The sequence below is a fragment of the Salmo trutta genome, chromosome 22 (genome assembly GCF_901001165.1).
Source record: "Salmo trutta chromosome 22, fSalTru1.1, whole genome shotgun sequence".
In the NCBI taxonomy this organism is placed as follows: domain Eukaryota; kingdom Metazoa; phylum Chordata; class Actinopteri; order Salmoniformes; family Salmonidae; genus Salmo; species Salmo trutta.
This window is the reverse complement of record NC_042978.1, coordinates 27980995-28006045: the sequence shown is the minus strand read 5'-3', so window position 1 is coordinate 28006045 and position 25051 is coordinate 27980995. Positions and strand designations below refer to the sequence as shown.

Here is a 25051-nt window from a genome sequence, read left to right as displayed (position 1 = left end):
CACTGCCGATGGACAGCCAGCGCAGCATTGTTGAATAGCAGTCACTGCCGAGGGACAGCCAGCGCAGCATTGTTGAATAGCAGTCACTGCTGAGGGACAGCCAGCGCAGCATTGTTGAATAGCAGTCACTGCTGAGGGACAGCCAGCGCAGCATTGTTGAATAGCAGTCACTGCCGAGGGACAGCCAGCGCAGCATTGTTGAATAGCAGTCACTGCCGAGGGACAGCCAGCGCAGCATTGTTGAATAGCAGTCACTGCCGAGGGACAGCCAGCGCAGCATTGTTGAATAGATCTGAGATGGCTGTGCCATATGCTTTTAATTATGAACGTTAACACCCCTCCAATTCCTACTCCAGCAGAGACAGAACGATCAGAGGCCCTGGGGGCGTGTTATTTCATGTATTGGTGTGTGGTTTGCATGAGACTGAGTCATAAGTAGTCGATGAGTGAAAATCACTTGGGCCAACTTCTACTTTGGCATGCGGTTGTAAGTCAGTCAGTCAACCAAACAAAGCTAGCACAGTATAAAGCAGGGTTCCCCAACTGTCGGCCCGTGGGTGATTTGACTTGGCCCCTCAAGTTTTTGGAGCAACAAATATATATTTCATTATTATTTTGGGGGGCTTAAGACTAAAAACACCAGCAAATCAGCTCCAAGGTAATTACATTTTGGAAATCAGTTCCAAAGTATTCTCACACATAGTGATATAGTATGTGTGATTTTATACAAATGTAAGCAAGGTTTGAAATTAGTATGTTTTAGTCAGTTTGGGGTTCCTGCAGTCAATTTACAGTCTGCAAATTACTTGTAATTATGTTCCGGCCCCCTGACCATCACCCCAAGAAAAAAAAAAAATAATTGGCCCGGGGCTGAATCTAGTTGATGATCCCTGGTATAGAGCATAAAGCATGAATGAGAGATTACTACAGCTGGCACACCGAAACCATTTTGGGTATGATTTAATAATCAACACAGTTGTTTGACAAAACATAAACAGAAGGAAAGAGATATGTGTTACACAGTGCTATTTTTTTAATGTCTGCGCCACACCTTGCTGAAAAGTCAACAGACCAGAGAGCTGGGTAAGCTTGGTCCTGGAGGACATCTCAGTCAACGCAGCCTTTGTTTTATGTTACTTTTGACACCGCTGTGAAAAAAACAAGGGGACCTATCCATTATTACCGAGACAACTCCCTGCCAAACTAAACCTTCAGATGTCCACCTGTGCTAAGATGGTCTTCAAAGAGGCCCTCAACATTCTGCTTTTACATCAGATTATAATGCTATACGATCTGTCACCCTCAACGCAATAACCTGACACCAGATACTGTCCAGATAACACCAAACGGACATATTCAATTAGGATTTACAGATAAACCTTCAAAATAGTATGAGCTCACTGGTAATACTGAACATTTACATTTGAATAAAACCCAGTTACATAGCTAAAATGATGGGATGGAAACATAGCAGCGGAGGCTGCTGATGGGAGGATGGCTCATAATAATGGCTGGAATGGAGACGTGTTTGATACCATTCCATTGACTCCATTCCAGCCATTATTATGAGCAGTCCTCCCCTCAGCAGCCTCCACTGATACACAAGCTATTGGTAAGCTTGTTGGCTGCATTCAATTGTATTGGACAATTCTAGAAAGCTGCTATTCATGTTAAACTTTTGACAATATATGATTTGACATTTATCACATTTATGACTTTGGAAATGTCAAACGTGTTTTTCATATTTCTATAGCATGATTGCATAAATAGCAGATGTTTTGTGTATACTACATGTGCCCTCTTGCCTTCTTCTCCTGGTACAGCAGCTGATCACTGGCCCCTGAAGCAGACTCTTCACTCGTCCCATGCATCTCCATATTGGTTCTTTTTCACTGTGGAGACAAAATAGCCATACAGAGAATCAGACATACAGTCCCAGTCAAAAGTTTGGACACCTACTCATTCCAGAGTTTCTTTATTTTTACTATTTTCTACATTGTAGAATAATAGTGAAGACATCAAAACTACGAAATAACACATACGGAATCATGTAGTAACCAAAAAAAGTTACATTTGAGATTCTTCAAAGTAGCCACCATTTGCCTTGGTGACAGCTTTGCACACACTTGGCATTTAAAAAAACCTTTACTTATTTAACGACAAGTCAGTTAAGAACAAATTCTTATTTACAATGACGGCCTACACCGGCCAAACCCAAACGATGCTGGGCCAATTGAGCACAGCCCTATGGGACTCCCAATCACAGCCGGTTGTGATACAGCCTGGAATCAAACCAGGGTGTCTGTAGTGACACCTCAAGCACTGAGATGCAGTGCCTTAGACCGCTGCGCCACTAGGGAGCCATTATCTTAACCAGCTTCATGAGGTAGTCATCTGGAATGCATTTAAATTAACAGGTGTGCCTTGTTAAAAGTTAGTGTAATATTTTTCCTTCTTAACGTGTTTGAGCCAATCAGTTGTGTTCTGACAAGGTAGGGGTGGTAACAGAAGATAGCCCTATTTGGTAAAAAACCAAGTCCATATTATAGCAAGAACAGCTCAAATAAGCAAAGAGATACGACAGTCCATCATTACTTTAAGACATGAAGGTCAGTCAATGCGGAAAATGTCAAGAACTTTGAAAGTTTCTTCAAGTGCAGTCGCAAAAACCAAGCACTATGATGAAACTGGCTCTCATGAGGACCGCCACAGAAAAGGAAGACCCAGAGTTACCTCTGCTGCAGAGGATAAGTTCATTAGAGTTAACAACCTCAGAAATGGCAGCCCAAATAAATGCTTTACAGAGTTCAAGTAACAGACACATCTCAACATCAACTGTTCAGAGGAGACTGCGTGAATCAGGCCTTCATGGTTGAATTCCTGCAAAGAAACCACTACTAAATGACACCAATAAGAAGGAGCGACTTGCTTGGACTAAGAAACACGAGCAATGGACATTAGACCGGTAGAAATCTGTCCTTTGGTCTGATGAGTCCAAATTTGAGATTTTTGGTTCCAACTGCCGTGTCTTTGTGAGACGCAGAGTAGGTGAACAGATGATCTCCGCACAGATGATCTCCTTGTGGTTCCCACCATGAAGCATGGAGGTGGTGTGATGGTGTAGGGGTGCTTTGCTGGTGACACTGTCAGGGATTTATTTAGAATTGAAGGCACACTTAACCGGCATGGCTATCACAGCATTCCGCAGCGATACGCCATCTATCTGGTTTGCGCTTTGTGGGACTATCATTTGATTTCAACAGGACAATGACCCAACAAACCTTCAGGCTGTGTGAGGGCTATTTGACCAAGGAGGAGAGTGATGAGTGCTGCATCAGATGATCTGGCCTCCACAATCACCCGACCTCAACCCAATTAAGATGGTTTGGGATGAGTTGGACCACAGAGTAAAGGAAAAGCAGCCAACAAGTGCTCAGCATATGTGGGAACTCCTTCAAGACTGTTGGAAAAGCATTCCAGGTGAAGCTAGTTGAGAGAACGCCAAGCGTGTGCAAAGCTGTGATCAAGGCAAAGGGTGGCTACTTTGAAGAATCTCAAATATAAAAATATATTTTTATTTGTTTAACACTTTTTGGGTTACTTCATGATTCCATATGTTTTAGTTTTGATGTCTTCACTATTATTCTACAATGTAGAAAACAGTAAAAATAAAGTAAAACCATTGAATGAGTAGGTCTGTCCAAACTTTTGACTGGTACTGTATGTCTATGCAATGTAGTTCACTGATGCACCTGGAATATTGTGTTTGTTTAATTCAACTATTATAAAAGGCTACATTTTTATTTATTTGTATTTTTATTTTATTTTATTTAACTAGGCAAGTCAGTTAAGAACAAATTCTTATTTACAATGACTACCCCGGCCAAACCCGTGCCAACTGTGCGCCACCCTATGGGACTCCCAATCACGGCTGGATGTGATGCAGCCTGCATGGCTAATTATTGCTACAAACTAAAAAGCAAATGTTAGCGTATCTTAGCATGTTCCTTGATACAGACACCCTGCTCTGGCCAAAGACACTGATGTCCAAGTATGTGAGCACTGTTGTTGACACTGAATTACCATACTCCCATTCTAAGCACCATATGTAAATAGTCCCAATAACAACAGATCTCTGTGGGGAATGAATCACCATCTCTCTTCAGAACAGGTGTTTCAGCCGGGGACTTGAGCAGAATGTCTGCCTTTTGGGTCAGGGTAACCTCGTAGTTCTCACGGTTTCTGCTTCGTAGGTCCTCGTACAGGGTTGGTCTCTTTTTGGGAGTCTCATCATCCAAGTAAGGAGGGACTAAAAAGGCAGTGAGGGGAGGAAACCTTTCAGAGAAAACTGCCATTCAAGGCATCCAGCTCAGGCCAATACAAAATCTGTAGAATTCCAACCACAGCTGATTCAAAAGTGAGAATGTTCCCAAATGCTCTCTTTACTTCAACTAAATAACATTAATCTTAAAGACAGTTCTGTGAATAAAACAAGGATGAGTGAGAGAGTATTATCCATGTCTGTAACAACATGCAAATCCTGATGTCCGTACCTGGTTGGTTGACATCAGCTGCAGCTCCTGTGGGGTCAGACTCACTGAGGGGAGGGCTCAACAGAGCACCCTGATCACTATAGGAGAAGTCACTAGGGTAGCTGAAGGAGTCTGCTTGGGTGCGAGGTTCCGCCACTGACTGGGAGGCTTGTTCAAAAAAAGCTTGGTTAGGATCTCCCAACTCTGATGTGTTCTGAGGAGCAAACCTGGTTCCAATGAAAATGTAACTTGGTAAGATGTCAAAACAATAACCAGTTACCACAATGGGGGAAGGAGATTAGATGCAATACTAACTGTTGAGGGATATGACGTTGTCCTTGTCTTAGGGCTTCACCCAATGGGGAATTCTCCAGATTTTTGAACTTCTCCTGACATATCTTTGTGTAGGAGATCTTCCCGCCAATGTACCCAAACAGACCAGCAACTGAAAATAGACACCACGCACACACAAAAATGAATATTCCCATAGACATAACACTGGTACATATACATACACATTTTAAATTCCAGCAGGACACTGAAAAGCCTCATATTCAGCCTTCACTTACTAGCTACTTTAGGCAGGGAACCAAATCGTGGTGAGGGTGCAAGGACTCCTGAAAGGGAGAGATTGACTTTACTTTCTAACCCAATGAAAGGCATTAGAGGCTGATATTTGAATTACAATCTCACTGGACTGAGCATTAAAAACGTACCTTTCATAACAAGTGCTTGAGCTACAGACACTGCCACGGCAGTTAATGGAAGGGCTGTGAATAAATAATGTTGTCATTAGTGCATACAGAATCAATACATCCTTATAACTCTATTTCAACAATGCATGCCCATAATACTTCAGTAGCTACAAACTTGAGTAAATGAGAAATCTAGAGAGAAATAGAAGGGGTAAGACCTGGGGTGTAATCAGTGGTTAAATTGGGATTTGGAAGGTCTGTAGTTGGTAGGCTCAGCTGGGGGCGTGATATAATGTACTAGCCTAAATATATACTGACAAAAAGCACATATCACAGTCTTCACTATTATTCTACAATGTAGAAAATAGTAAAAATAAAGAAAAACTCTTGAATGACTAGGTGTTAAAACATTTGACCAGTAGAGTATGTGCTTTTCGTCTTTTGAGCTTCTAGTCATGAAATCTATGCAGCCTACTCAATCACTTTTTATAGCTACTGTTTACAGGCCTCCTGGGCCATTTGCAGTGTTCCTCACTGAGTTCCCTGAATTCCTATCGGATCTTGTAGTCATAGCAGATAATATTCAAATTTTTGGTGACTTTAACATTCACATGGAAAAGTCCACAGACCCACTCCAAAAGGCTTTCGGAGCCATCATCGACTTAGTGGGTTTTGTCCAACATGTCTCTGGACCTACTCACTGCCACAGTCATACTCTGGACCTAGTTTTGTCCCATGGAATAAATGTTGTGGATCTTAATGTTTTTCCTCATAATCCTGGATTATCGGACCACCATTTTATTGCGTTTACAATTGCAACAAATAATCTGCTCAGACCCCAACCAAGGAGCATTAAAAGTCCTGCTATAAAATTCTCAGACAACCCAAAGATTCCTTGATGCCCTTCCAGACTCCCTCTGCCTACCCAAGGACGTCAGAGGACAAAAATCAGTTAACCACCTAACCGAGGAACTCAATTTAACCTTGCGCAATACCCTAGATGCAGTTGCACCCCTAAAAATTAAAAACATCTGTCATAAGAAACTAGCTCCCTGGTATACAGAAAATACACGAGCTCTGAAGCAAGCTTCCAGAAAATTGGAATGGAAATGGCGCCATACCAAACTGGAAGTCTTCCGACTAGCTTGGAAAGACAGTACCGTGCAGTATCGAAGAGCCCTCACTGCTGCTCGATCATCCTATTTTTCCAACTTAATTGAGGAAAATAAGAACAATCCGAAATTTCTTTTTGATACTGTCGCAAAGCTAACTAAAAAGCAGCATTCGCAAATGGAGGATGGCTTTCACTTCAGCAGTAATACATTTATGAACTTCTTTGAGGAAAAGATCATGATCATTAGAAAGCAAATTACAGACTCCTCTTTAAATCTGCGTATTCCTCCAAAGCTCCATTGTCCTGAGTCTGCACAACTCTGCCAGGACCTAGGGAGATACTAAAGTGTTTTAGTACTATATCTCTTGACACAATGATGAAAATAATCATGGCCTCTAAACCCTCAAGCTGCATACTGGACCCTATTCCAACTAAACTACTGAAAGAGCTGCTTCCTGTGCTTGGACTTCCTATGTTGAACATAATAAACGGCTCTCTATCCACCGGATGTGTACCAAGCTCACTAAAAGTGGCAGTAATAAAGCCTCTCTTGACCCAGAAATGATAAAAAACTAAATCGGCCTATATCGAATCTTCCTTTCCTCTCAAAATGTTTTGAAAAAGCTGTTGCGCAGCAACTCACTGCCTTCCTGAAGACAAACAATGTATACGAAACGCTTCAGTCTGGTTTTAGACCCCATCATAGCACTGAGACTGCACTTGTGAAGGTGGTAAATGACCTTTTAATGACGTCAGACCGAGGCTCTGCATCTGTCCTCGTGCTCCTAGATCTTAGTGCTGCTTTTGATACCATCGACCACCACATTCTTTTAGAGGGATTGGAAACACAAATTGGTCAACATGGACAAGTTCTGGCCTGGTTTAGATCTTATCTGTCGGAAAGATATCAGCTTGTCTCTGTGAATGGCTTGTCCTCTGACAAATCAATTGTACATTTTGGTGTTCCTCAAGGTTCCGTTTTAGGACCACTATTGTTTTCACTATATATTTTACCTCTTGGGGATGTCATTCGAAAACATAATGTTAAATTTCACTGCTATGCGGACGACACACAGCTGTAAGTTTCAATGAAACATGGTGAAGCCCCAAAACTGCCCTCGCTAGAAGCCTGTGTTTCAGACAAAGAAGTGGATGGCTGCAAACTTTCTACTTTTAAACTCGGACAAAACAGAGAGGCTTGTTCTAGGTCCCAAGAAACAAAGAGATCTTCTGTTGAATCTGACAATTAATCTGGATGGTTGTACAGTCGTCTCAAATAAAACTGTGAAGGACCTCGGCGTTACTCTGGACCCTGATCTCTCTTTTGAAGAACATATCAAGACTGTTTCAAGGACAGCTTTTTTCCATCTATGTAACATTGCAAAAATCAGAAACTTTCCGTCCAAAAATAATGCAGAAAAATTAATCCATGCTTTTGTTATTTCTAGGCTGGACTACTGCAATGCTCTACTTTCCGGCTACCCGGATAAAGTACTAAACAAACTTCTGTTAGTGCTAAATACGGCTGCTAGAATCCTGACTAGAACCAAAAAATGTGATCATATTACTCCAGTGCTAGCCTCCCTACACTGGCTTCCTGTTAAGGCAATGGCTGATTTCAAGGTTTTACTGCTAACCTACAAAGCATTACATGGGCTTGCTCCTACCTATCTTTCCGATTTGGTCCTGCCGTACATACCTACACGTACGCTACGGTCACAAGACGCAGGCCTCCTAATTGTCCCTAGAATTTCTAAGCAAACGGCTGGAGGTAGGGCTTTCTCCTATAGAGCTCCATTTTTATGGAATGGTCTGCCTACCCATGTGAGAGACGCAGACTCAGTCTCAACCTTTGTCTTTACTGAAGACTTATCTCTTCAGTAGGTCCTATGATTAAGTATAGTCTGGCCCAGGAGTGTGAAGGTGAACGGAAAGGCTGGAGCAACGAACCGCCCTTGCTGTCTCTGCCTTGCCGGTTCCCCTCTCTCCACTGGGATTCTCTGCCTCTAACCCTATTACAGGTGCTGAGTCACTGGCTTACTGGTGTTCTTCCATGCCGTCCATGGGAGGGGTGCGTCACTTGAGTGGGTTGAGTCACTGACATGGTCTTCCTGTCTGGGTTGGCGCCCCCACCCCTTGGGTTGTGCCGTGGCGGAGATCTTTGTGGGCTATACTCGGCCTTGTCTTAGGACGGTAAGTTGGTGGTTGGAGACATCCCTCTAGTGGTGTGGGGGCTGTGCTTTGGCAAAGTGGGTGGGGTTATATCCTGCCTGTTTGGCCCTGTCCGGGGGTGTCATCGGATGGGGCCACAGTGTCTTCTGATCCCTCCTGTCTCAGCCTCCAGTATTTATGCTGCAGTAGTTTATGTGTCGGGGGGCTAGGGTCAGTCTGTTACATCTGGAGTATTTCTCTTGTCTTATCTGGTGTCATGTGTGAATTTAAATATGCTCTCTCTAATTCTCTCTTTCTCTCGGAGGACCTGAGCCCTAGGACCATGCCTCAGGACTACCTGGCATGATGACTCCTTGCTGTCCCCAATCCACCTGGCCGTGCTGCTGCTCCAGTTTCAACTGTTCTGCCTGCGGCTATGGAACCCTGACCTGTTCACCGGACGTGCTTGTTGCACCCTCGACAACTACTATGATTATTATTATTTGACCATGCTGGTCATTTATGAACATTTTAACATCTTGACCATGTTCTGTTATAATATCCACCCGGCACAGCCAGAAGAGGACTGGCCACCCCTCATAGCCTGGTTCCTCTCTAGGTTTCTTCCTAGGTTTTTGGCCCTTCTAGGGAGTTTTTCCTAGGGAGTTTTTCCTAGCCACCGTGCTTCTTTCACATGCATTGCTTGCTGTTTGGGGATTTAGGCTGGGTTTCTGTACAGCACTTTGAGATTTCAGCTGATGTACGAAGGGCTATAAATACATTTTATTTGATTTAGAGTACACAGTGGCAAGAAAACGTATGGGAACCCTTTGGAAATACCTGGATTTGTGCATAAATTGGTCATCAAATTTGATCTGATCTTCATCTAGGTCACAACAATAGACAAACACAGTCTGCTTAAACGATTAACACACAAACAATTATACGTGTTCATGTCTTTATTGAACACACCGTGTAAACATTCACAATGCAGGGTGGAGAAAGTATGTGAACTCTTGGATTTAATAACTGATTGACCTTTGGCAGGAATAATGTCAACCAAACGTTTTCGGTAGTTGCAGATCAGACCTGCACAACTGTCAGGAGGAATTTTGGACCATTCCTCTTTACAAAACTGTTAAGAGTTCAGCAATATTCTTGGCATGTCTGGTGTGAACTGCTCTTGAGGTCATGCCACAGCATCTCAAATCGGGTTGAGGTCAGGACTCTGACTAGGCCACTACAGAAGGCATATTTTCGTCTGTTGAAGCCATTCTGTTGTTGATTTACTTCTGTGTTTTGGCTCGTTGTCCTATTGCATCGCCCAACTTCTGTTGAGCTTCAATTGGCGGACAGATAGCATAACATTCTCCTGCAAAATGTCTTGATAAACTTGGTAATTCATTTTTCCGTCGATGATAGCAAGCTGTCCAGGTCCTGAGGCAGCATAGCAGCCCCAAACCATGATGCTCCCTCCACCATACTTTACAGTTCGGATGAGGTTTTGATGTTGGTGTACTGTGCCTTTTTTTCTCCACACAGTGTTGTGTGTTCCTTCCAAACAACACAACTGTAGTTTCATCTGTCCACAGAATATTTTACCAGTAGCGCTGTGGAACATCCAGGTGCACTTTTGCAAACTTCAGACGTGCAGCAATGGTTTTTTTGGACAGCAGTGGCTTCTTCCTTGTTGTCCTCCCATGAACACGATTCTTATTTAGTGTTTTACGTATCGTAGACTCATCCACAGAGATGTTAGCATGATCCAGAGATTTCTGTAAGTCTTTAGCTGAAAGTCTAGGATTCTTCTTAACCTCATTGAGCATTCTGCACTGTGCTCTTGCAGTCATCTTTGCAGGAAGGCCACTCCTAGGGAGAGTAGCAACAGTGCTGAACTTTTTACATTTATAGACAATTTCTCTTAATGTGGACTGATGAACATCAAGGCTTTTAGAGATACTTTTGTAACCCTTTCCAGTTTATGCAAGTCAACAATTCTTAATCTTGGGTCTGAGATCTCTTTTGTTCGAGGCATGGTTCACATCAGACAATGCTTCTTGTGAAGAGCAAACTCAAATTTTGCGAATGTTTTTTTATGGGGCAAAGCAGCTCTAACCAACATCTCCAATCTCACCTCATTGATTGGACTCCAGGTTAGCTGACTACTGACTCCAATTAGCTTTTGGAGACGTCATTAATTAGCCTTGGGGTTCACATACTTTTTCCAACCTACACTGTGAATGTTTATATGATGTATTCAATATAGACAAGTAAAATACAATAATTAGTGTGTTATTAGTTTAAGCACACTGTTTGTCTTTTGTGACTTAGATGAAGATCTGATCAAATTTGATGACCAATTTATGTAGAAATCCAGGTAATTCCAAAGGGTTCACATACTTTTTCTTGCCTCTGTATATATATATATTTTTTAGGAGCTAGTTAGAGTAGTAGAATGAACAACATGCAATTTCAAAATCTGGTTGTGCAACAGCCGTTTTTCCTTTTATGTCAGTCAATGACAGTCACTCAATTAGCCATGTCGGCTAACAAATTTTTTTATTGGTAAATTAGTATAAACTTGTAATCATGGCGGAATACCTACAACATTCAATGTCCAGTCTTATTGTCCACAAACTTTACGTGCCCAGGGGCCCTGCCCTCCAGTGGGCCCCCATTGATTTTGTCATTCTCACTCTGATATCAGATTAACATGGCATAAATCATGACAAAATTTGTAGAATTGCAGGAAATGTTCTTTAAAAACCAAGTCTCTCTCCCAGCCGTCAAGAGGGGGGCCACCAAAACGTTTTGCTCGCGAGGTGCCGCCAAAAGGCTAGGGCCAGCACTGTCCCTATGCACGTAATGCCATTGGCACCCGGGAAAGCGTATAAACCATGCTGCTGCTAAAAACTCCGGTTCTAAAACAGTGCATTTTATTCATTACTTGGATTTGAGAAATAAGTGTAGCCTAGTAACACTAGAAAACTCAGTGATCCTCTTTTAACAGTGGTCATCAAGACTGCTTTAAAAGGTGTTTCCCGCAACTGCAATAAGAATGTTGTAGGCTACAATGACTGGGCATGCACATCTCTCTCCCTGTAAGGCACTTGTAATTTGAATGCGCCTCAAGAGGAATATTATTTTCTCGCATAGAATGTGACATGCGGAACAATTAAATAGGTAAACTATTACTTTTTTTTGCCATTGCTTACGTGTGGAAAATTACATCTGGACAAAAATGTTTCATTAGATCATTCAAATAACAAAAAAGGTACCTGGTCTTAGCTCCACCTGGCTCTCATTTGGACCACAGGTGTTGTGTCTCGAACCCGGACCAATTTAACCCTTGGGTGTAAAGATTAGCCCCCCAAAAATTGACACTAAAACAAGAGTTTCTATTGGAGAAATTCAGCTAAGTCTCCCCCCGTTCGTTTCTGTTTAAGAAATGTTTTGCAACACAATCAGCGTAATGAATACACCCCAGATATGCGTTAGAAATGGCACCATGTTCCCTTTATAGTGCAAATGCTCCTTTTGACCAAGGCCTATAATTTAGGAATAGGTAGCCCAATTTTGGAGTAAAGGAGCCTAACGTTACTCTTTATAGTCCAACAACCGTACATGTTCTGTTTAATGGGCGAATTGGCTCTGGAAGCCAAAACAGCCATATACTCCATCTAAATGTCAATCGATTATCAATTGCGGTACAGTTCTAGAAACATAAATCCCTTAAATAATTTCACAAATGCAAAACACTCACTTCCTGTACACCGTTTTAAGTTGCACACACAGTATTTTTCAGTGACAACACCTTTGTGGCGTCCATCTTCCGTATTCAGAGACGCAGAGAGCTAAATTAGCACAGGTAGTCCACTCTGTCTTCCGTCTGTTTTCCGTAAACAAGCGCTGTAACATGGAAATATGGCGGTTCGGGAACACTAACCCTATAAAAAGGTGTGCTTCAATTGAACCTTTTTGGTTTTTTGAAAATGATTTATTGCTGATATGAACGATAAGGTCCTTACATGAGGCAAACCAGCTCTGCGCGTGCGTCCACCATCATGCGCATGTTGATTTTGTCTATCCCCAATAAACGCGTTCATGACACGCAGGTTGAAATAACAAAACCAACATATTTAACATTCAAGGACATTTAGCTAGCTTGCTGTTGCTAGCTAATTTGTCCTGAGATAAACATTGGGTTGTTATTTTACCTGAAATGCATATGGTCCTTTTCCCCCCCCCATCTGGATCTTTGTAGAATCTTTACCCATTTTGAGTCACACAAAATCATGTGTTCGCTATTCCGACAATTAATCCAGAGATAAAAGGGAAAACCTAGTTTGTTTTTTGTTTTCTTTGATGAATCTCTCATTGATCATTGTTCTTTATATGGCTATTGGCAACCATCTTTAATTCTTATGGATCAAATCCCGTTAACGGGATCGATTTGACAACATCCGGTGAAAATGCAGAGCGCAAAATTCAATTTTTTTGAAATATTTAACTTTCATACACAAGTGCAATACACCAAATGAAAGCTTAACTTCTTGTTAATCTAGCCACCGTGTCAGATTTCAAAAAGGCTTTACAGCGAAAGCAAACCATGCGATTATCTGAGGACAGCACCCCATCAAACAAACACATGACAATCATATTCAACCCGCCAGGCGCGACACAAAACTCAGAAATAACGATATAATTCATGCCTTTGAAGAACTTCTTCTGTTGGCACTCCAATATGTCCCATAAACATCACAAATGGTCCTTTTGTTCGATTAATTCCGTCGTTATATCTCCAAAATGTCCATTTATTTGGCGTGTTTGATTCAGAAAAACACTGGTTCCAACTCGCCCAGCATGACTACAAAATATCTAATAAATTACCTGTAAACACTGTCCAAACATTTCAAACAACATTCCTAATCCAACTTTAGGTATTTTAAAATGTAAATAATCTATAAAATTTAAGACGGGATAAACTGTGTTCAATACCGGATAAAAACAACGTGAAGCGCGTGACCTGGAGCGCGCATCAAAACAGTAGAGTCCACTCGGCTGGACCCTCGTTCTGAAAAGCCGTACTTCTTCATTTCTCTAAGGAAAACATCAACCAATTTCTAAAGACTTGACATCTAGTGGAAGCTATAGGAACTGCAAGCATATTTCTATTAAAACGGGCTTACCATAGAAAACCAATGGAAAACAGATTGACCTAAAAAAAAAAAAAATCCCTGGATGGATTGTGCTCGGGGATTCACCTGCCAAATCAGTTCCTGTTATACTCACAGACATTATTCAAACAGATTTAGAAACTTTAGAGTGTTTTCTATCCAAATCTACCAATTATATGCATATCCTAGCTTCTGGGCCTGAGTAGCAGGCAGTTTACTTCGGGCACACTTTTCATCCGGACGTGAAAATGGTGCCCCCTAGCCTTAAGACGTTTTAAGGTGCATTACTGCCACCAACTGTAGTGTGGACCTCATTAATCTTTCAATCACACATGTGGCTATATGCTTGTAAAAACCAATGAGTAGATGGGAGAGACGGGACTTGCAGCGCATCAAGCGTACCTTGCAACGCAAACGCCCGCAAGCAGTTGAATGAATAACGTGTACATTTATTTTGTAACGTGGTCTGGTAAGCATGTCATACCCTGTGTCCACCAGTTGCATATGCATTTTGTTTTGCTGGATGTCTAGCCCACATTTTCCATACTTGACGCACATGTGCTTCGCTTTTCAAATCGCTAAACGCTAGCTTGTTGGAGTCTGTGTGGGTACTTCCGTTTGTACCACAACAAGGCACAAGTTGAAATATTGAACACACCTGTCTAGTGCGGCACCCTTAACATTAGCGCTGAAAAATGTTGGCCTAATTCTGTAGTGATGAGCTGGAATTTTACCTTCAGTGACCTATATGCTTAGTGGTTTGAAAACCATGGTTATTTTAATTTGTTTTATTTTTCTACCTTTTTGTGAAGGCAATGGATTTGAAATGAGATTTTTTTTGGTGAACGGGCATAATGTAAAACTACAAAATAGCTTTCTCTTTATAACACATTTTCAAACTTAGACGTCTAACAGTATCTCTTGGTTCTGGTCTAATGCTTCTAGAAAGTTGACCCGTTCACATCGTGAAGCATTTCATTACGCCCTACTGTACGTCATCTTCACGGAGTCTTGCCCAGCTACTGAACCGACAAGTGTAGTGTTTGTAATGCAAGATGGGGAGCCTGTCTCTTGTCAGAGATCACATTTAAATTTGGGAGATTGCAAAATGACCTTTTCATTCAAGACAGGATAAATATATTGTTTCAGATGATAAATGTTTTGTTTAGTTACTTTTTCCTCAACTTGTTTATCTAACGAAGTCAAGCTAGCTTGCACTGCAGAGCAGATAGCTAGCTAAAAGCTAGGCTAGGTTGAAAATAGCATTGTAGCTACCAACCTCTCCACCTAACAATTATCATTAAAAAAAGTAATTACCATCAAACTTAAACGGGAGGCAACAGTCATAACATAATTAGCTTAACAGCCAATGTGTATTATTTAACATTACTATTCAAATAGTACTCACTTATTGTTATGGGTAATTGTTTACAGGTTACTACAACTATACCATGAAGCCATCACCGAAAACCACATTTATCTCCTCTGTTTTGGTAACTCCCTGTTCTTTGGCAGACTGGCTGGACTGAAGACGAGGCAAAGTCAGAAGAAATATCCAAGTATGCAGTGTCTGTCTCGCGACGGAGCCTTCAACCGCAAGAGGGCGTTGCGCTTTCACTCCGTTGTGGACGTCTCCATTGAAATGTATGACATCCTAGTATTTATGGTTAATTTGAACGAGGCTTGAGCCGTTAACGACTCCGCATGGTCAATCCGACATCTGCAGTGGCCGTACAGCATTTACTGCGATGCTGCCTCCGCAGAAGTAAGAGCATTCATATTTATTTCAGCCACACTCGCGACGTTCAGGCCCTGCCCTACACAGGCCCGATTGCTTCTGCCCAAAAGCCGAAATCATGAAGTAATTCCTCCGTTAGTAAAACCATTAACTGTTCCTCTCTGTCACACGAACACTGCGCTTGAGCAGCTCTGCCAGAGATATTAGAGAAAGGAATCCCATTGGGCCATGAATGGAGGAAAGCATAACGCCCCAGACTGTTGACCAATCACGTTCATGTTGTCATGCTGCGTCACACGGTCGCTAAACTAATCGTCAAATAATCCCTTCTCAAAATCAGGGTATCAGTTGAGAAATGTCTATTTTCCTCGAAAGTACGTAATGTCACAATTCCAAAGCTATACAATAAAACAGATCCCAGGTTAATTATTTCACATCTTGGGAAAATGTGTAATGTTGTATTTCTTTTTTAAGAGCTAGCGCCTAATTGACTCCCATTTCCTCCTTAAAGGAGAGCTCTCCTTGTCACAGAATCACCCAGAGTGCACCGCCCGGTCCATTGACGTTGCATGGGCGATGTACACGATGGGCGTTAATACTATTCCAATGGAGATTACCAGCTCCTTAAAAAGTATGCTGCTCAAAAAAATAAAGGGAACACTTAAACAACACATCCTAGATCTGAATTAAAGAAATAATCTTATTAAATACTTTTTTCTTTACATAGTTGAATGTGCTGACAACAGAATCACACAAAAATAATCAATGGAAATCCAATTTATCAACCCATGGAGGTCTGGATTTGGAGTCACACTCAAAATTAAAGTGGAAAACCACACTACAGGCTGATCCAACTTTGATGTAATGTCCTTAAAACAAGTCAAAATGAGGCTCAGTAGTGTGTGTGGCCTCCACGTGCCTGTATGACCTCCCTACAACGCCTGGGCATGCTCCTGATGAGGTGGCGGATGGTCTCCTGAGGGATCTCCTCCCAGACCTGGACTAAAGCATCCACCAACTCCTGGACAGTCTGTGGTGCAACGTGGCGTTGGTGGATGGAGCGAGACATGATGTCCCAGATGTGCTCAATTGGATTCAGGTCTGGGGAATGGGCGGGCCAGTCCATAGCATCAATGCCTTCCTCTTGCAGGAACTGCTGACACACTCCAGCCACATGAGGTCTAGCATTGTCTTGCATTAGGAGGAACCCAGGGCCAACCACACCAGCATATGGTCTCACAAGGGGTCTGAGGATCTCATCTCGGTACCTAATGGCAGTCAGGCTACCTCTGGCGAGCACATGGAAGGCTGTGCGGCCCCCCAAAGAAATGCCACCCTACACCAGGACTGACCCAACGCCAAACCGGTCATGCTGGAGGATGTTGCAGGCAGCAGAACGTTCTCCACAGCGTCTCCAGACTCTGTCACGTGCTCAGTGTGAACCTGCTTTCATTTGTGAAGAGCACAGGGCGCCAGTGGCGAATTTGCCAATCTTGGTGTTCTCTGGCAAATGCCAAACGTCCTGCACGGTGTTGGGCTGTAAGCACAACCCCCACCTGTGGACGTCGGGCCCTCATACCACCCTCATGGAGTCTGTTTCTGACCGTTTGAGCAGACACATGCACATTTGTGGCCTGCTGGAGGTCATTTTGCAGGGCTCTGGCAGTGCTTCTCCTGCTCCTCCTTGCACAAAGGCGGAGGTAGCGGTCCTGCTGCTGGGTTGTTGCCCTCCTCCACGTCTCCTGATGTACTGGCCTGTCTCCTGGTAGCGCCTCCATGCTCTGGACACTACGCTGACAGACACAGCAAACCTTCTTGCCACAGCTCGCATTGATGTGCCATCCTGGATGAGCTGCACTACCTGAGCCACTTGTGTGGGTTGTAGACTCCGTCTCATGCTACCACTAGAGTGAAAGCACCGCCAGCATTCAAAAGTGACCAAAACATCAGCCAGGAAGCATAGGAACTGAGAAGTGGTCTGTGGTTACCACCTGCAGAACCACTCCTTTATTGGGGGTGTCTTGCTAATTGCCTATAATTTCCACCTGTTGTCTATTCCATTTGCACAACAGCATGTGAAATGTATTGTCAATCAGTGTTGCTTCCTAAGTGGACAGTTTGATTTCACAGAAGTGTGATTGACTTGGAGTTACATTGTGTTGTTTAAGTGTTCCCTTTATTTTTTTGAGCAGTGTATATTCCAATGGAGATTACCATATCCTTAAAAAGTATCTCTGGCTCTGCTCAACGAACAAAGACAAGAGAGAGCCATTAGCTACTTTTGGTCACTCTAAACTCCGACAAAACTCAAGCAACTGTTTGGGGGAAATAATCTCTCCCGTTTTATATACACAAATGCACCTTGTGCTAGGGACAATAAAAGGCCACTCTAAAATGTGCAGTTTTGTCACACAATAAATTGTCTCAACTTAAGGGAGCATGCAATTGGCATACTGACTACAGGAATTACCCCCAGAGCTTTTGGCAAAGATGTAATGGTAATTTCTGAATCAAATAACATTTTATTGGTCACATACACATGGTTAGTAAATGTTAATGTGAGTGTAGCGAAATGCTTGTGCTTATAGTTCCGACAGTGCAGTAATATCTAACAAGTAATCTAACAATTCCACAACAACTACCTTATACACACAAATGTAAAAGGATGGAATAAGAATATGTACATATAAATATATGGATGAGAGATGGCCGAGCGGCATAGGCAAGATGCAATAGATGGTATAAAATACAGTATATCCTGTTACATCTAGGGGGCAGTATTTTCACGGCTGGATAAAAAACGTACCCGATTTAATCTGATTATTAGTCCTGCCCAGAAACTGGAATATGCATATAATTATTAGCTTTGGAGAGAAAACACTCCAAAGTTTCTGAAACTGTTTGAATGGTGTCTGTGAGTATAACAGAACTCCTATGGCAGGCAAAAACCTGAGATGCTTCTGTTCAGGAAGTACCCTGTCTGAACATTTCTTGCCCTTCTTGATTCTCTCTATCGTTTACAAAGGATCTCTGCTCTTACGTGACACTTGTCACGTCAACAATGGAGTCTCACAGCCCGGGAAAAACAGGAATGATGTCATTCAAAGCCCTGGCTGAAGCACACGAGAGCAAATGCTGAGTGGTCAGTCAATGGACTAAGCCTTAGGCGCGTGACACGCCCCGCCCCCGGCTTTTGGTTTTTTCCTCAGTTTACAGACAGGCAGATTCCCGGTCGGAATATTATCGCTTCTCTACGAGATAAATTGCATAAATATTGGTTTTAAACAGCGGTTGACATGCTTCGAAGTACGGTAATGGAATATTTCGAAATTTTTTGTCATATTTTGCGTCATGCTCGTGGCCGAGATTTAGCGTTGGGATAGTGTCTAGAACGCACGAACAAAACGTCGCTGTTTGGATATAACGATGGATTATTTGGGACCAAACCTACATTTGTTATTGAAGTAGAAGTCCTGGCAGTGTATTCTGATGAAGAACAAGCAAGGTAAGAACATTTTTCTTATAGGAAATGTGATTTTGGTGAAGGCTACACTGGGTGGGTGTCTAAATAGCTAGCCCTGTAACGCCGGGCTATGTACTTACATTATTGCAAAATGTGCTTCATCCGAAAAGCTATTTTAAAATCGGACATATCGAGTGCATAGAGGAGTTCTGTATCTATAATTCTTAAAATAATTGTTATGCTTTTTGTGAACGTTTATCGTGAGTAATTTAGTAAAATCACCGGAAGTGTTCGGTGGGAATGCTAGTTCTGAACGTCACATGCTAATGTAAAAAGCTGGTTTTTGATATAAATATGAACTTGATTGAACAGACATGCATGTATTGTATAACACAATGTCCTAGGTGTGTCATCTGATGAAGATCATCAAAGGTTAGTGCTGCATTTAGATATGGTTTGGGTTTATGTGACATGATATGCTAGCTTGAAAAATGGCTGTGTGATTATTCCTGGCTGGGTACTCTGCTGACATAATCTAATGTTTTGCTTTCGCTGTAAAGCCTTTTTGAAATCGGACAGTTTGGTTAGATAAAGGAGAGTCTTGTCTTTAAATAGCTGTAACATAGTCATATGTTTGAAAAGTGTAAGTTTTCGGATTTAGAGGAGTTTGAATTTCGCGCCCCGCCCATCATTGGATATTGGAGCAGACGTTCCGCTAGCGGAACGTGTAGATGTAAGAAGATATACATATGAGTAATGTAATATATGTAAACATTAAAGTGCTATTATTTAAAGTGACTAGTGATCCATTTATTAAAGCGGCCAATGATTTCAAATCTGTATGTAGGCAGCAGCCTCTCTGTGCTAGTGATGGCTGTTTAACAGTCTGATGGCCTTGAGATAGAAGCTGTTTTTCAGTCTCTCTGTCCCAGCTTTGATGCACCTGTACGGACCTCGTCTTCTGGATGGTAGTGTAACTGTGTAGGTTCCGTCCCTCTCTTCGCCCCAACACGGGCTCGAACCAGGGACCCTTGCACACATCAACAACTGACACCCACGAAACATCGTTACCCATCGCGCCACAAAAGCCGCGGCCCTTGCAACGCAAGGGGAAACCCTACTTCAAGTCTCAGAGCGAGTGACGTCACTGAGTGAAACGCTATTAGCGCGCACCACTGCTAACTAACTAGCCATTTCACATCGGTTACAGTAGCAGGGTGAACAGGCAGTGGCTCGGGTGGTTGTTGTCCTTGATCTTTTTGGCCTTCCTGGGACATCGGGCACTGTAGGTGTCCTGGAAGGCAGGTAGTTTGCCCCCGGTGATGCGTTGTGCAGACCGCACCAACCTCTGGAGAGCGCTGCGGTTGGAGGTGGTGCAGTTGCCATGATACAGCCCGACAGGATGCTATCAATTGTGCACCTGTAAAAGTTAGTGAGGGTTTTAGGTGCATGGCCACACAGTCATGGCTGAACAGGGAGTACAGGAGGGGCATGCACCCATGTGGTGCACCAGTGTTGAGGATCAGCGAAGTGGAGATGTTGTTTCCTACCTTCACCACCTGGGGTCCGCCAGTCAGGAAGTCTAGGACCCATTTGCACAGGGCGGGTTTGAAACCCAGGGCCTCAAGCTTAATGAGCTTGGAGGGTACTATGGTGTTGAATGCTGAGCTGTAGTCAATGAAGAGCATTCTTACATAGGTATTCCTCTTGTCCAGAAGAGGATAGGGCAGTGTGCAGGCGATTGCATTGTCTGTGGACCTGTTGGGGCTGTTGACAAACTGAAGTGGGTCTAGGGTGGCAGGTAAGGTGAAGGTGATATGATCCTTGACTAGTCTCTCAAAGCACTTCATGATGACAGAAGTGAGTGCTACGGGGTGATAGTCATTTAGTTCAGTTACCTTTGCCTTCTTGGGTACAGGAAGCATGTGGGGACAGCAGACTGGGATAGGGAGCGATTGAATATGTCCGAGCTCTGAGGACGCGGCTAGGAATGCAGTCTGGACCAGCAGCCCTGCAAGGGTTAACATGTTTAAAATGTCTTACTCCCGTTGGCCACGGAGAAGGAGAGGCCAGCAGTCCTTGGTAGCGGGCCACGTCGGTGCCACTGTATTATCCTCAAAGAGGGCAAAGAAGGTGTTTAGTTTGTCTGGAAGCAAGACGGTGTCCATGACGTGGCTGGTTTTCTTTTTGTAGTCCGTAATTGCCTGTAGACCCTACCACATACGTCTTGTGACTGAGCCGTTGAATTGTGACTTCACTTTGTCCCTAAACTGACATTTCACTTGTTTGATTTCCTTGGAGGGAATAACTACACTGTTTGTATTCAGCCATATTCCCAGGCAACTTTCCATGGTTGAATGCAGTGGTTCGCGCTTTCAGTTTTGCGCAAATGCCGCCATCTATCCACGGTTCCTGGTTAGGGTAGGTTTTAATAGTCACAGTGGATACAACATTTCCAATGCACTTCCTTATAAACTCACTCACCGAGTCGGGGTATAAATCGATGTTATTCTGAGGCTTCCCGGGACATTTCCCACTCCGCGTGATCAAAACAATCTTGAACCGTGGATTCCAATTGATCAGACCAATGTTTAATGGTTCTAGTTACAAGTATATCCTGTTTGAGTTTCTGCCTATAGGACAGTAGGAGCAAAATGGAGTTGTGGTCAGATTTGCCGAAGGGAGGGCGGGGGAGGTCCTTGTATGCATTGCGGAAGTTAGTGTAGGAGTGGTCCAGTGTATTGCCCGCACAAGTGCTACAGTCAATGTGCTGATAGAATTTAGGTAGCCTTGTTCTCAAATTAGCTTTGTTAAAATCTCCAGCTACAATACATGCAGCCTCAGGATATATGGGTTGCAATTTACATAGAGTCCAATGAAGTTCCTTGAGGGCCGTGGAGGCATCAGCTTGGGGGGATGGGAAATACACGGCCGTGACAAATTATTTTTGGGAGATAATGTGGTCGGCATTTGATTGTAAGGAATTCTAGGTCAGGTGAACAAAAGGAGTTGAGTTCCTGTATGTTGTTATGATTACACCATGAGTCGTTAATCATGGTGTTTGTTTTTGTCGGTGCAAAGCATGAAGAAACCCGTTGGCTGTACCGACTTCGACAACATATCCCGAGAGAGCCATGGTTCCGTGAAACAAAGAATGTTACAATCTCTGATGTCTCTGGAAGGCAACCCTAGCCCTAATTTCATCCACCTTGTTGTCTAGAGACTGGACAATGGTGAGTAATATATTTGGAAGCGGTGGGTGGTGTGCACGCCTTCGAAGTCTGACCAGGAGGCTGCTCCGTCTACCTCTCCTGGGGTGACGTTGTTTTGGGGATGCCTCCCGGATTAGAGCCAATGTCCTGGGTGGTGGTCCAAACAAAGGATCCGCTTCGGGAAAGTCGTATTCCAGGACCTCTACATCCGGCTTCACATGTGGGATCCTGTAGGCTGGGGGGGCCTGGGAGGACATAGGCCCACCCACTTGGGAGCAAGGTCCACCCATGGCTGTGCCCATGCCCAGTCATGTGAAATCGATAGATTAGGGCCTAATTTATTTATTTAAATTGACTGATTTCCTTATATGAACTGTAACTCAGCAAAACCTTTGAAATTGTTGCATGTTGCGTTTATATTTTTGTTCAGTATATTTGACGTTTTAAGCACTTCTGACACCATGTTATGATCTTAAAGCCAAATTATGCTTGATCCAAGAATGTGGTCGGAGGCTGAGTATGGAGGGTGTGACAATTGCGTAGCCTCCGGATGCATACAGAGTCCAAATTGAGTGCTGTACCACATCGCTGTGCACCTCAAATTGTTTAACAATGCAGCAGGCTCTGTATAGCTCTGCATTGACATGATTGGGTGACGGTAGGTGGGGTGTAAGTTACTGAAAAAACACCAACTTCCTTCACAACAGCTCTGCGCTGCTCTGCAAAGCACAAGTATGAATGCCCAGAATGTTAGTGATCAATCAATTCAGTGATACCCAGCCTTAACCCCCCCATTTATTACATCGGGGCCTGTCGGGTAGCAGAGCTCTAATACAGAGCCCTCTGCTTCGTCACGCAAAGCGCATGCAGTAGCTGCTCGATTTGGCCTCTACAAACCTCCGGAGTCACCGCGATTGCGTCAAATGCTTGGTATGGACCTTCCATATTGCATTGCCAGAGCAAGCATAAATTGGCTTGTATGCTTCCAGAAACATTGCAAGCAATGCGTGTTAATTTTTTTAGACAGAGCGTCACGCTCTTAAAACTCCCTGTACACAAGACGCCTTCGTCCAATGACTTATGTGTAATGTAATGAAACAGAGTCATGATTAGGGTTTGGGAATAGGGTGCTATTTGGAACACAATCTTATGTTGTAACATGACTTACATCTGTACCAGAAGCTCTCTTGGTTGCATTCCCGAAACACTCTCTTCTCCTCCTCCGTGGGAATGTAGGGTGCCCCAACTTGACTCTGTTATACAGGGTACAGAAATGTAGCAATTTTAATTAGCTAGATAACATATATAGCAGATTAAACTCAACTCTGTCGTGTTCTACTTTTCCACTGCACTACATACACGCCAGTCGTCTACTGTAGTGAGTGGAGTAGTTGAAATGCGAACTTTAGCAGTTAACGTTAAATAGCAAAATAATTTGCCTCGCGTAGTAGCGTTGACGATAGTATTACTACAGTACTACTTGATTAACGACTAGAAAGTGCTGTTGTAGCTAGCTTGGAAAAAACGGTTTGTTTGGCAAGCTCTTACTTTAACTAGCAAGCTAATCCGCAGAAAGCTAACTAGCGGTTAGTTAACTACTGCTAGCTAGTTACTGTACCTGAGCCCCTTGTTGTTGTTGATCAGTGAATCCCATTGACGTTTGTGACATGACTAGAAAAGAAATTGAGGTACGGCCAAAAATTTGCTACACCATTATTTCGAGGTTATGTGCATGTGTAACAGGGGAAACAATTGAAACTTCAAAAATGACCTCCAAGCTTTCTGCCTCAAAGCAGGAAAGCTGTTGCAATCAGAAGGCGATTGCCTTACGCAAAACCTGAGTGTAGACGTCACGCGTAAAGAAGCGTGCCCAGTCTTCTTCGATGAGGTTTAACGGCGGTTGACATCCAATAAATGTTGCATTACTGCCACCTACTAGACTGGAGTATACTTCCTTTATGCATGGCTTGAAAACAAAGAAATAAATAATTCAACTAAATCAACAAATACCCTAACATCTAACACTACACACTCACCACCCAACCACTATTTAAATATATATAGTCCTACCTCAGGCCAACAGCCTGAAACGATGGGACACCACCAATCAACACACCCTGTAACTCTTCTGACGTCAAGTCTCGTACACCCAAATACTTCTCTGCAGCTGCCACCACAACCTCAATTTTCTGCGACTTACAATAACCATTGCAATAAATACAAAAAATCCAATCTTACTGAAGCATATGTCACTTGTTGGCCTATCCCTCTGTACTGGTACAGATCTACTACTCACACCACTCCTCTCAGGAACCCTCCCCCTTGACCCATCTTCCTCTACTTTCTTCACTGCCTCAGCATATGACAATTCTGTGCTACTCTAACCCTGGAAACCTCAACCTGCCTCTCTCACACTGGACATTTCTGATCCCCAGCCCCATGGGCACCCCTTTAATTAACACATACCACTACTTTCCCCAATGTTACACATTCCTTTGTCTCATGCCCTTCTGCACACTTCTAACACCTAGGAACCTCCTCCTACACACTGCTTCCACATGCCCATAAGCTTGACACCTGTAACAACGTAATGTATTCGGCACAAAAGTTCCTACAGGGTAACTTAAATACTCTAACATCACCTTGTCCAGCAACTGCTCAACATCAAAACACAAAAGAACACACAACTCTTCTGTTTCACCACTTACGCCATCCTGTCTAAGTCGCAACAAACGATGTGCATGACAAACACCGGGAATCTTCCCCTTCGGTTGGTCAACTTTCACATTTACCGCTACCATGTAATCACTCCTTTCAATGGTGCCCTTTTCTTGAGTGCAAAACAACTCGCATCTCTTGTCCCCATTTGTTTAATGTGCAGCGCCTGTACCCTCTGATCAGCAGAAACACAAACAATTATCACAAGACCACTTCTGGTTACCTTCACCGATTCCACAGCAGCCAACTCT

The 25051-nt window shown here is 43.1% G+C and overlaps 1 protein-coding gene across 1 annotated transcript; it reads right to left on the bottom strand.

Moving 5' to 3' along the window:
• Positions 1–944: 944 nt before the first annotated feature.
• ociad1 (OCIA domain containing 1) lies at positions 945–23906 on the bottom strand. The gene is made up of 9 exons (XM_029707580.1): positions 23701–23906; positions 23251–23335; positions 5249–5302; positions 5102–5149; positions 4848–4977; positions 4554–4759; positions 4154–4309; positions 1806–1892; positions 945–1148 (listed from the first exon to the last, which is right to left on the bottom strand). Exons 1-8 carry the CDS (start codon positions 23749–23751, stop codon positions 1855–1857), a joined length of 768 nt encoding a protein of 255 aa, XP_029563440.1. The 5' UTR covers positions 23752–23906; the 3' UTR covers positions 945–1148; positions 1806–1854.
• Between the last annotated feature and the right edge of the window lie 1145 nt (positions 23907–25051).